The sequence below is a fragment of the Trichoderma virens genome (genome assembly GCF_000170995.1).
Source record: "Trichoderma virens Gv29-8 chromosome Unknown TRIVIscaffold_84, whole genome shotgun sequence".
Classification (NCBI taxonomy): domain Eukaryota; kingdom Fungi; phylum Ascomycota; class Sordariomycetes; order Hypocreales; family Hypocreaceae; genus Trichoderma; species Trichoderma virens.
The window spans coordinates 138,007-151,061 of NW_014013665.1; the positions used below are offsets into that span (position 1 = coordinate 138,007).

General features: G+C 47.2%; 2 protein-coding genes across 2 annotated transcripts; both read right to left on the reverse strand.

Moving 5' to 3' along the window:
* Positions 1–509: 509 nt before the first annotated feature.
* On the reverse strand, positions 510–10,140 carry TRIVIDRAFT_50824 (uncharacterized protein; the record flags this gene model as incomplete). The annotated part of the gene is made up of 5 exons (XM_014097815.1): positions 510–1,067; positions 1,132–1,895; positions 2,020–3,846; positions 3,904–9,746; positions 9,812–10,140. 5 exons carry the CDS (start codon positions 10,138–10,140, stop codon positions 510–512), a joined length of 9,321 nt encoding a protein of 3,106 aa, XP_013953290.1.
* A 1,301-nt stretch (positions 10,141–11,441) lies between these two features.
* On the reverse strand, positions 11,442–12,837 carry TRIVIDRAFT_15465 (uncharacterized protein; the record flags this gene model as incomplete). The annotated part of the gene is made up of 7 exons (XM_014097767.1): positions 11,442–11,691; positions 11,753–11,848; positions 11,911–12,287; positions 12,349–12,416; positions 12,476–12,512; positions 12,568–12,587; positions 12,648–12,837. Coding segments are annotated over 7 exons (1,038 nt in total), but the record flags the coding sequence as incomplete, so codon positions are not given.
* Between the last annotated feature and the right edge of the window lie 218 nt (positions 12,838–13,055).

Genomic DNA, 13,055 nt, shown 5'->3' on the forward strand with positions numbered 1-13,055 from the left:
CTCAAAGTTTTAGGGTATTTACAGATCTGGCTTCTGGAAGCAAAACCAATGAGTCGATTTTATACAATTTAACTCGAATTACGCCTTCTTTCCAATATCACACAGAAGCCACGTAAGCCTTGAAGATTAGAAGGCTGCATTATAGGTGTGAACATTGTATAATTTCCGAGAGGTAAACTGGCGATAGCATGAAATAAGTTCACTTGAAGCAGAAGACACCCATATTCACCTGTCTACACGGATAATTATCATAATCCCGCCTAACTGAACAAGTCCTTACATCACTCGGTCCTTCTCACGTTGTACGTTGGGACAGTCTCATAGTTACCCTTTGCATATTTATCCCTAGGTTGGCTTTATAGCCTTTACAAATGCTCATACATGCCATTTTCTCAAAAACTTGACCAATATGTCAAGATATTCCTTCCTTTGTCCTTCAACTGCTTCGAGACTCGCAACCAATACCTCCCATCCGCATATAGTTTAGATGACAATAAAAAAAGCACTCCTCATTCCTCGTCAGTTATATCTTCTTCTTCTTCAAACTCATACTCGATCTCCTTGACAGCATCTTCAGCCTGGACGGGCGTAAGCACAGGAGTGATCATAGACGTGTTTCGAACAAAGAATGGGTGAGTCGCAGTCGCTGTTCGGCCAAGGCAAATGTATCCCATGGGAGTATGGAGCACATCATGAGCTCTGCAACGGACACCGAGCCATTCCAGGAGGAACGCAGGGCTGAGATTTCCATGGCGCGAGTCTCCAATATAGTCACCCACAAGCTTCCATTCTTCGTAGTCCGTGTAGAGCCGGCCTGCTACGATGCCGAGCTCGATCTTGAGCCATGCAGGAAACGTCGAATGAGCAGGAATGGGTGGAAGTGAGTAGTATTGGAGCTGGTTGAAGGGAACCATGGCTCGCGTAATAGGAGCCGCGTAGGCGATCAAGTGCACCTTTGCTTCGTCTGGGGCATGTCGAAGTTTCGGAAGAAGAAGCTCAACTTCTTCTGGGATAATCACTAAGGCAGTATGAGTAGACGGACTCCAGAGAATCCATTCCACAGGGCGCTGTATTTGTTAAACGTTAGTATCTGTCTAGAACCCCTTGCTGTAATAAGATTGTTAAACTTACCAAAAAGCGATCGCCGGCATTCTTATCTAACTTGGGCAACACAATAGTCTGATCAAACTCTCGCGAAATGAAGAGTCCAGATTTTGTGCTGCGGACCGCAAACTTTTTACCCACCATCGTCTTGCCAATGTAGTCGAGGGCATGGATGATTTCGCCGTCAGTTGAGTCCAAAACTCCGGTTTGTAGGAAATTCAAGATGCTTGGTTTCAGGCCGGGGAACTTGAGGGCTTGGTATTGAATGGGCTTCTGCACTTCGCGCACTGCCTCAACCTGACTCTCAATTTGTCGCTCTTGCTCTACTTCGCCTGTGGCTTCGATCTGAGAGATACCGACGTCACCATATCCTCCCAATACATCAGCAAACCGCTGGAGTCGTTGGGACTGTAGAGGCCCAATCGATTTTGATGACGTTCCATTCGAGGAGGCTCCGTACAGCTGGTCAAGGGTCTGATGCTCCGACTGCTGCAAAAGCTTGAGCAGTTTGGATCTGGAAGATGCCGAGCTCAAGAACTGTGGGTATTGCAACAATGCACTCGAACGCCTGCAGAAATCCATCCCTTGGGCCAAGAAAAGTGGTCGCAAATCTTCGTTGGTCCTACAGGTTTGTTCCAGAAGCCAGAAGATGACATCAGGAGACTCGATTTTTCGCTGAGCTGAAAAGTGATCGAACTTTTGACAAATATCTCTGATGCTCATATCAACCTCCGGAGGGGCGAAAAACGTCACGGATTGCGTGGTGCCAAGTTGTCGAAGGCGCATGGCCGCTGTAATGATATTCAATGATTAGCATGACTTTTGTCTCATAGGAAAAGGTGACGTGGGCTTGACGGTCGAAAATATATCACATCTAACAAAAGATAGCCATGAATGGCTTGAAAAGTAACTCACCTTGCATAGTGTTGTCCTTGGTCTGCTTCAATGCTAAAGTCAGAGCCGCATGCGCCGTGTCAGGCAGCTTCAGATCTACTCCTCTGGTATGAGCCTCATCGAAATAGACAAAGCAGTCTGTGAGGTCATTTACAAGCCGTGTCGCTACCAACGGCATATCGTGTTTCGCTGCATCTCTGAATACAACCCAAGGCCTGTTGTCGTCTCGAAAGTAAACAGCTGACTGTGCTCCGTTATCAATCGAAAACCACATCTGGGCCAGAGCTCTGTTTCCTGTCTCAAGAATATATGCTCCGGCATCGATTAAGATCTTGATTCCTCGACTATGAAGCGTCTTCAACATATCGATTTCAGTGAGGCGCCGACCGTCGTAATCAGTCAAGACTACATATTCTCTATTACGGCGCTTCAGCAGATACGAAAGTACCTCGGCGTTTGTCTGAAGCAAGCCGGGGAGATCTTCTTGTTGGATAGTCATAGGAAGCATGTATCGATTGTCGTTTGTTCCACTGAAACCTGTTGTCCGCGCACCAGGAATCATCTTCGACAACTGGAGGGGCACGTCCCATGCCGAAGCTTGAAGTTTAACGGCAAACTGTCGCGCGTGAAGCGGGAAAACAAAATTGTTCATATAGTGGTTGGTCACTATTCGATTCTTTCGCAGATAGTTCCAAAGAGTTCGCATCTGCATCTCATCATCCACATTGATGAGATTCCACGATTCAAGGGCCGGAGGCAAATTCGACTCTGAAATCCATCGCTCGTATTCTAGCGCGGCATCTTCCGAGGTCAGCACGCGCTGCAATCCCTGTCGAAGCTGCTCGTAGGATAGTCCGGCTGAGTAAAAGCTCAGACATGTCAATACGATAGCAACATCCGGGTGGCCGTATTCTGATAGCTCTGACGGGACTCCTTTGGCCGCAAAGGGAACTGCGACGGGAGACCGCTTCGGATGAAGGCCATACTGGACATTCCATCTCTTCCCAAGACAGAGAATTAAGATTTTATGAACAATGAGACCTCGTACAACCAATAGCTTCGTCATTGCGCTCTTTGGGTGGTTGAAGGCGTTGCTAGCTCTATCAAACAATTGGCGATCAAAGGTTTCTTCCGTGAGGATTCTTTTGATAGCTGTTCGTGCCTTCTCATTGATTACCTTGTCTTGGTGAAGGAATGGCGCTTTGCCATTGGCAATACCATCGACTATGAGTCGATGAAGCTCATCTTCAACATCGCTTCTCAGGAATTGTACAGAAGGAAACCAACAAGATCGAGCAACAACCTCGATACTTCCTGAAAAGTTGGCCTCCAGTTGCGGCATGAATTCAGCTACCATGGAAAGTAGGCCCTGTGCAACCTGCCACCGGAAGGGATCTCCGTCCACTGCCCTTTCTAGGCCGCTGGGATAGTTGAGCTGAGTTTTCGGCGAAAGAGTGAAATCCGACTCATCTAGTATGTCACGGCAGTGTGCATCTAGCCATTTCTGAAAAATGATCATTTTCTCAGCTTCATCCAGCTTGTTGTCAGCGAGTCGCTGCAGTCCAGACAGTCTGTAAGATAGGACGTATTCATGGCTCGTCAAAATCAGGCCTCGTGAACTTTGAATTTCTCTATGTAGTTCATAGTATGCCGCAAGCACATCATCTCTTGTTGGTGTCTGTCGAGAGAATGGTATGTGACAGATTTCTCTCCCTACGAGGCCGCCCAGTCTTGAGTGCATCATCTGGGCTGTCTGCATTATGAGCGCCTTTGGAACGACAAGTCGAGAGACATTGTTCCCGTTGGCCAGAACAGCTGCTGCCATAGGCATGATGCAAGAAGTTTTGCCTGTATCACAGAAGTCAGTCAGTTTTACGGTTAGGGAGAAAGCTTGGAGTGACTTACCTCGGCCCATATTCAATTGCACCAGGCTGTTTTCACCCGAGGCTGGGTCGATGATAGCTCGCGCAACATCCACCTGATCTGTACGAATAAGGATGTTGCTGTCAATCTCGAGAAGCAGCCAATCTGGATTTTCCTTCAGGGGATCCCAGTTCTGGTGGCCAGTGTTTCGAAGTTCTTCATCAATGGCGCGCTGGTCCTCTCGAAGAATAGCAGTTCGCAGCCGTCTCAGTCGCTGAAACTCAGCGATTACACATCCATAGACAATCAGGGAATTCTTCATTCTAGGTCCAAATCGGTTATTCATCCGGGATTGCAAAAGCTCAAGCAACTCGACAGGTGTTGAGCATGGCAAAAGGTTGCCCATATTGAGCCACTTAAAGCTTGGGTCAGCTACCCAAAATGCATCTTGGATTGAATCAATATGGTGGGCTGCTAGTGACTTTATTCTCAAAATGGCATTGTTAACGGTCGTTTCATGGGGATTGGACCAAGTTGACCCAATGCGCGGTTCTTGGTAGGTAGTTTTGAAGGCCGCCATGCTGCTCAACAAATCTTTGCTATAGCTCTGTCGAAGATCATTAGGTGATTGGGCGAACAAGGTGAGAATTCCCTCTAGTTCAAGAATTTCTTTCGGGAATTCATGCTGCTCTCTGTGGTTGTCACAAGTCGACGACCCCTCTGCAAATGCTTTGGCGGAAAGCCCACTCTTGAACGATTTGAGCTCTGGGCCAGTTTTTGTCACCAAGTCCTGTGAGAGAGAAGGAATTAAGCGGCCAACGTTCCTACCAATAAACTGGGGGTCACTTTTGATCCATTCTTGTGGCCGTTCTTTTGATAGAGCCCCTTGATGTTGACACAGAATTGCATCAACTTTGGTAACATAGGCAAACAGCTCATCGTTATGACGCCTGCGATCCCACTCTGGTCGGATATTCTGCAAAGCTAGCGCAACATCAATGAACTCTGGACTGGTTAAACGACTCTCGGGTGGAAGATGAGGCCATTTATCCAGAACGAGCTTAGCGAGCTCTTTGCCTCGTTCTTCCAACATTTTCTGGTGAGCTGCTTTCTCTTCATCAGTTCTCTCCCTCCTCCGCTTTATCTTTGGCAGAGGAAGATTGGCTTTGGAAATGAGTTCTTCAAGAACCTCAATCGAAGGTGGACCACGGTCGTTTAAGCGGGAGAATGTAGCATGCGGCGGAGGTTCCAATCGGCGAATCTCCTTGATGCGACAGAATGCAACAAACGACATCAGAAGGTCCATGCTAACATCAGGGCTGAAAGCTAGTAAGCCTAGTTGAAAGGCCCACGAAAATCTGTCTTGTTGGTTACGGCACATGTTAACCAAGCTTCCCCAGCGTAAATCAATGGGATCCTCAAGTTGGCTAACGAGTGGCTGGGCACTTGATGAAGATCCGTCATCACTGAAGCCCCCAATTGTATCCCAACTCGCAAGAATTTTCGTTAAGGTGCTGCTCATGTTCAAACACGGCTCGGAAGCGCAAACAAGCTTGGTAATTTGGTAGACTCTATCGCCTCGGCGGGTTGAGAGCCTATCACGAGGTAGGTAAACATGGTCCATTTGACTGAAACTTGCTGTGTCCTTGTTTGGACGTTCGTAAAGCTGGCGGCGTGCTTGTGCTCGGTGACGAAGCTGAGATAAGTCTCCGACAGAGTTGACTGGCTCTAATTCAGATGAAGAAAACTTTGCCAATCGATTGAATCTCGCCTCAATGGGCCTAATTACTTGCTCGAGTTCATCATTTTGGATGGTTGTCGTCAGGAAAGGGTCCCAAGTTACCCTTTGCATCCGCCTCAGGTTTTGGGGGTAGTATTCCCGTTGAGGGAGAAGGTTGGCAAATTTTTGTAAATCACCTTGGACAAATGGAGCCCATGGTTGAGCAGCACCTGATCGGAGAGTTTGAATAGCTTCCTCCGTGCCAGTTCGCCCTGTCAAGGGATCCGGCAAGCAGAAGGATGTCAGGGCATGTAATTGGGCTTTTAAAAGTAGTAAGCGGCGCTCTGGTGGCGATAACAGTCGACCAACGATGTCGTCAATCTCAAATCGGCAATATCCATCGGAAGTACTCAATTCAACAAATATGTGGATATCGTTGCGCTTCCACCTCATCTCTCCAATAGGTACAATGACACCTCTTTTGCTTGGATCTCCAGCATCCCGTATCACAATCTTGCTGGCAAGCCCATACCATGTACCAACATCCTGATCAAAGTCAATAGAAGCCTTGAGTTCACGGCTATAGAGTCCGCCGACTTGATTGACGTGAAATGACAGGTCTAAGTGATGAAGCTCAACTGATAATCTCCCTCTAAGAGACAGGGGTTGAAAGACTGTCAAATTTCCCGGCAACTCAAAATGTTCAAATACTCTAGATATTTGCATGAACTCAGGGGATCTTGGATCAACTAGCTTCGATTTTCCGTTACGAGTTGCGCATCGTTTTCGAACATCAAGGAGCCAATCTCGCATCTGCCGAACCCAGGGTTTTCGGCGGATCTCAACAATTCCCCTCCTTAGATCTAGCCAGTGGACACAGTTTTCCAACAAGCTTGCTGGTAAATCAAAAGAACCATTGTTCGAGTTTCGAAATACCGAGTTATGAATGAACTCATATTGGTCATTGGACCGTGTCAACGCTCGGATATGAATCTGGGAATCGTGCATGCCAAAATGAATAGAATAGTCTCCAACGGGATCTGCAAGCTTATGTGTCATGCCAGGGATAGACGAAGGATAGACAAATAGATTGCGAGTTCCGAAAAGATGTCGAACTGCCGGATCATCGCGCATTTCAGAAGGAAGACTTCCACGGGGTTTTCCATTCACAAGAAAACATCCTTCCACAATATTCAGGTGGAACACTTGCTTGATTTGCGAGCATCCGTATGACTCAGTCTTGACATATTCTATCCAATGGGAATTTGGAAAGCTTTTCCAAGGGGATTCAATTTGTGCCTTATGGTCAGTCGGACTTGGGCCATTGATTCCAAGCGCCTCTTCGAGAATTCCCCAGTGAGTTTTGACAGCAGTGTGAAGCAGATTTTCCAAACGGTAAGCCATCTTAGCATCCCGAATCATCATGTTTCTTATTAAAATTGGCATACTGTTAATCTGACCTGTCAAATTCTCATTCAGTGCTACCGATGCTCTGACCCAAGCTGAAAGGTCCAACGACGAGAGGCTCGCTTTGGATTCGATGTGCGTTTCGAAAGTTCGGCGACAAAGCAAGGCTGCTTTTAGACCATACGTGGCCATGCGACTAGCCACTGCTCCATCCTGTGTCTTTCTAGATTCTGTTTGCAACTGTGAGATCCATTCCAAGGTTGCTACTCGAGCTGAGTTGAGTAAAAGTAGCGACTGAGAGATCATCTCGCCATCAGTCGATAGAGAGAAGATTCGCAAACTCAAGTTGATCAGCAGCTCCATGCAGTTTGTTTCTCTCCAGTTGCTGTGGATAGATGCCAGCCTATTTTTGATTTGCTCCATCAAGCTGCTGACGAACTCCCGTTCTTCCATGAATGCATGAACAGATCTGAGAACTCCCTTGTCCTTCTTAAGGCAGGGGCCAGCCTGAATGGCCAGCTGAGAGAGCAGCAGAGTAGTATCCTCGCTGCTGAAGTTGAGATTGTAGGAACCCAATTCAACAAGAATGTTTAACCAGCGACGCGTTTTACCCGCAAGGAGTTTCTGGTATGTTGAAAACTCAGCCGCGGACAGATTGGCAGGACATTTGGTGAGATTGGCTTGAGTCTCGTAAGATGATGGACCATCGAAATCAGAGGCCGGATGTATTTGCGGTTTGATCACAGTACTAGAGAGCCCCAATGGAATATGTACTCCGCAAAGATGCTGCAAAGTCAGAGGCTTGTTGAGATCCGACACCCAAACTTTTGCACTGTGATCATATAGATAAAACTCCGCAGCGAACGGCAAGAGTATCTTCCCGAGCGGAACCAGGCCACTATTAAAATGATAGTGCGTCTCGGTGAAACACTTTTTAATAGATGCAAACGAGAGGCAGCTGCTGTCTGCCGTCATAAAGTTTTGAAGCTGAGGGCATTTGTGTAGGGTCGTATGAGGCGCAGTGGACGATTGTTGAGAAGGATGCGCCAAATCTCTCAGGATTATCCACGTTGCATTGCGGTATACGGACAAATATTGCGGCATACCAAGCTCAAAAATAATCGATTGCCTTCTGAATTCATCCTCTGGAAGGAAATCTTCGTGAACTTTGACTTGAAGCCGCTTTCGACGGCGCCGATATAAGCATCTTGTGCATTTGGAGACATCGCGAGCATTGTTATTGCCATCCCATGTGCACAGACAACTCAAGTTGTTGATCTTTTCAGTGTAATTCTTGTATTCGTCCGTTTGGTGTTTCCAAGTCGCCTCCTTGGCTGCACGGTCATTATCCGAAGCGTCTTGGATGCGATCCATTAGCTGCAACATATTCTCCGACTGGCACATATATTGCACGGCAAAGCTGTCTTTTCCTAGATTGCGTAAAATATGGGCGTGCTCAGCCTTTGTCTGTCGTTTGGCAAGATACGTTTGGACAACTTGTAATCGTCTCATGCCAGCCAGGGTAGGTAGCTGAAGGGCATCCAGCATCTGTGGTGCGAACATCGGGGAGTAGCTGGCCAGTAGTGGACAGCACACGATGGCACACTCATCCATTCGCATCCAAAGTTCAAAGATGGAGAGTATTTTGATGCTCTGTTGGATAGGGTCTCCATTGTAGAGATCGCCCACTTGATTGAACATGTCGTGGATATCGCTGGCGAGCTTTTGGCAGCGGCCTCTCGCTTCGTGCAGAACGGCTGGTGCCGGTCGGGTATCTCTCTCAACGTTCAACTCCAGTTGAGCCAATGTAGATATTTTCTGCGTAAAGGCCAGCCTTTCTTGCATTGGTTTGTCTAGATGGTCAGGCACGCCTAGCGACATTCTGCTGGAGAGTGAATAAACGGTGCTGTGTCTTGCCAAGAGACTGTCAAGATAGTCGCCACTATTCGGAAGTGACAGTCGCAGGGAATCCTCTGAAGCCTTTGCGTGCAGCTTATGGACACGCCGATTCGTCTTGTCCTTGAAATCTTTCCACAGTTTTTCGACGCTATTGGTTGCATGTCGAATTGATGATTCAATACTGGGGACAATGCTGCAGAAAACACTTTCGAAAAGGTGTTTCTCTGTCAACGATATATCGGCCTTCTCCTTCTGCAGCTTTATCATGCGACGACACAGCTTTGTTCGAAGGGTAATAACCAGATCAGGCTCAAGACCTTTGAGTATAGAAAGCCTAGCCGAAGTGTCTTGAAGCAATTCGGAAAAGAAGGTGCACATCAACAGCTTGTAGCACGACCTCCCCGATTTGCCGAGAGCAAGGTGAAGGTGTCTCTGAGCTGCCACTCGCAAAACCAGCCAGAAAGGCAATCTTCTCCACGGCAACGAGGCTTTTATTGCAAAGTTGACATCGTCCCTGACTCTCTTCCTGAGCTTAGGAACATTGATCGATTCGCCGATGGCCTCAAGAAGGACCATGAGCATCTGGGTGATGAGAGCTGGATCAGAGGTGTCACGAATCTCGGCGACAGACACCTGCGCCTTTTTTGCCTGAGCCTGTATATTATGAATAGCCTCGATACTGGCCTGCTCAAGAAAGGCAGCAAGATTCCTCTGCAGTTTGGCGTCGTTGAACTCGGCAAGGTTTAAACGCACAGCGCGCCCTGGGAAATCCCATAGAAGGGCATTATCGGCGGCCAGCACTTGCTCGGTCACTGGCGAGGCTTCAAAGGATTCGATAACGACGGATTGTCCGTTGGTTCTGTCATAGAATTATTAGCAAACTGAAGAACTCAGTAGCATTTGGAGAGTGGCTTGGGTACTTACTGATCGCTTTCGCGTCTGATGAGAACTGCAGCATTTTGCTCAACAACGTAACAAATTAGAACGGTATTTGGCTGAAGCTGCTTGAGGTATCGTAGCATTGTCTTTTTGTCAAGCCGTCCTTGATTCAAATTTCGACATGCTTGAAGGGATTCGCTCAGAGTGTCAAGGGCATCGGCGAACGGTGGGCCAGCCACACGCCGCACTGTTTCGCAGGCGTTGAGAAGTCTCTTGAGAAGCTCACTCGAGATTTCTTCGTAGTTGTCCTCTCTTTCTCCAGGTATCTTAGGAGGGAGGACCGCATGGTCGATGATGGACCGAAGTGAAGCCATGCCAAAGGGCTTGGGGGGTGGGAGAGTTGGGAACGAAATCGCAGAACAGAAGGTGAGAAGAACACAAGTTGGAAAGTTTGGGGGTGTGTGAAAATTTTGGAAGAGAGAAGTTTAGAAAAACAGGAGCACGCCAAAATAAATATTTCTTGCGTTGGCGTTGCCAGTTGTCTGGAGTTGGTGCCTAAGCTGCCAACCGGCGGCCTGCAGAATCCTGATGCAGCAAGCCGGCTACAGATTTATGCATGTTGGGCGACTTCTTGCATTAAATCACATTTGGGGATTTAGGGGAAAATGAGATGGATGAGATAGATTGATGGGCTGTATGTGGCTCTGCTCTCCCTTTCAATACCCAACGATGGTTGTAGCTAATAAGAGCTGGTATAAGCAGGAGGACTATGGTTATGACTAGCAGAGACAAATAGCATTCTGCGCATCTGCAAAACTACTCTATTATCCTGTTTTTTTCGATACATTGTTTGAGGCCCTTGCCTATATGTATTGGCCTCTGAGGCGCTGCTCATGCGCTGCTCATGCGGGAGGCCGACAAGAAGAAGGGATTGGGTGGCACATGTACAACATGAGTAGGCCTCCAAAGTGGGGGATAACAAGGCTGGATTCTACCGAATCATCAATTATTTTTATGAAATTTCATAATCAAGAAGGCGAAAGCGCATTTCCTCACCACTTACTAGATGCTTTTAAAAAACCTCGACGTGGCAAATGCATGGACAAGTATATACATGTACTTGGTCTGAACACGCCCATAGCAAAATTGTAGGTGGATAGAGAGATCTATACGCGTTACTATTTCGTGCGCGATCGAATATTTAGCCACCTTACATCCTAAGTTCATGGCGGGGTGTAAGCTATTAAGTACTTACTCTGCCACAATATCCCATACCTATGCAACGGTTGAACTTTGTTGTTCGGGCCTTTTTGCGCATCTTGAGTTTCGTCTTGAATTGAACTATGGACTGATAATGGATTTTGAACCAAAGTCTGGGGCAGAGCCCTTTTATTGAACCAGTTGTTACCGCATCTACAGCCTACCATCACGATTCTTTGGATGGCGAAAGAAAGAGTTAGGAAACTGATCAATTATGTGCGAGCGAACAACGCCAGTCTGTTGAAGGGAATGGCTTGCGCCGCAATCAATCATACAATCACCAAAACCACCTGCACTCAGAGCAAGTAGCAGTCAAACGATCATGCCCCGAAGAACATGGAGAGAAGGGTAAATCCGAAGCAAATATTGATAATTTCCAAGCTTTGATAATACACAGCAAAGTGCCTCATTGTGAAGAGACCTCGTGACGGTGGATGCCCTTGAACTGAGAGTCGGAATCTCGCTGCTCAACATAAGCTGCCCAAGTATCCCGGTTCCCCATGGGGGATTTGCTCTCATGAGACCCCCTCCCAGATGATCGACCAAAAGTTTTAGAGAATAAGCGGGACATGGAATCCATAATCGGACCTTGGAAGACGTGGTTGAGGAAGGCAGGCAACAGCATCAGACACGCACAAATGAGGCCTACGTTAACCTCCACAGTACTATAACAGAACATTAGCCTTAAGCGCTCTCAATAGTGTGGAACATGCCGAGATGACTTACGCCCATACAGACATCTTGGAGAGATTCCAGGATGCATCGGGGCTGCTATGGAGTATCGGCGTCATGCCGAGGCGAATAAGACTGGCAACGACGGCACTAAGAGTTCTTTCGTTAGCTACTATAAATTCACTCAATGTTTCACGAGAGGTTTCACGTACAGCAAACCAATTCCAAAGACCGCAACAACTTTCACTTTTCGCTTCAAGTCCATGTTAAGTCCCACAACGACGGGCACAGGCAAAACAAGCGTATATAGATCCAAAACCGAGCTCGAGATTCCAGAAACGTAAGGCAGAATCACAGGGTTCAGACAGTGGCCCGGGACCAACGGATTCCATGCCTTTTCCACCGGAATACAGCTGAAGACGTTTCCGAAGAACAGGCTGACGCTGAATCCGACCACCAGCACGATGCCAAATATTATGAGATACCTCATCCTGGTTGATTCCGAGAAGATTCGGTAATAGAAGAAGAGAAAGGTAAGTTTGACGCAACCACCGAGGAGCAAGTAAATGAATGAACCGATGGAAAACCACTGAATAGATATGTCTGTCAGTTTACGGCGTTGCCGCGAACAATAGCAATCGAGAACTTACCTTTAACATCTCCGTGACATCTTGAATGGGCACATTCCACATATGGCGACCGATTCCTTTTGTATAGCCTGTGTTTATTGGTTATTTTACCAATATTTGTTGAGAGGTATGAGAGATTTTCCCTTACATTTTAACATAAATGCTGAAAAGGCTATAATCATAACCTGATCTTGTTAGTCGACACCCATCAAGAACATCATAATTCTTCTTAATACTCACATATGAAGCGATACAAAAATCTTTGAGTAAAGTATTAGTAATTTCCCCCTATAAAGTCTACTATAGCAGCTCAGACTCACAGTCATCCACCCCCAGTCTGCTCTTTGTGATCCGCATGCGCGTATACAGTCGCATACCCACGGCCAGCGTGGTCAGCGTCAGCAAGACCGAGTGCAATGCGATATTCTCCGTCATATGATCATAAGGGTTAATGAAGTTGGGCTCGACTCCCGGAGGAGGAGGAATCGACCCAAGCCATTGGGAAGCCATGAGTCCTGAACCTCCGGAAAGCTCGCGGTCGCTTGGTGATGGATTCAAATGAGTGGAAGCAGAAATCTGCAGAGTGCGAGCAGCAGATGGTCGGTGCGTATTATTAAATGCATGGTCCGGGGAACCCAGAACTGATACGAGTAATAACTATTATTACGCATCTGAAGGAAATGCGCCGAGCCTCGCCAAGCTGAAAGACATGCTAATCTAAATGGAGG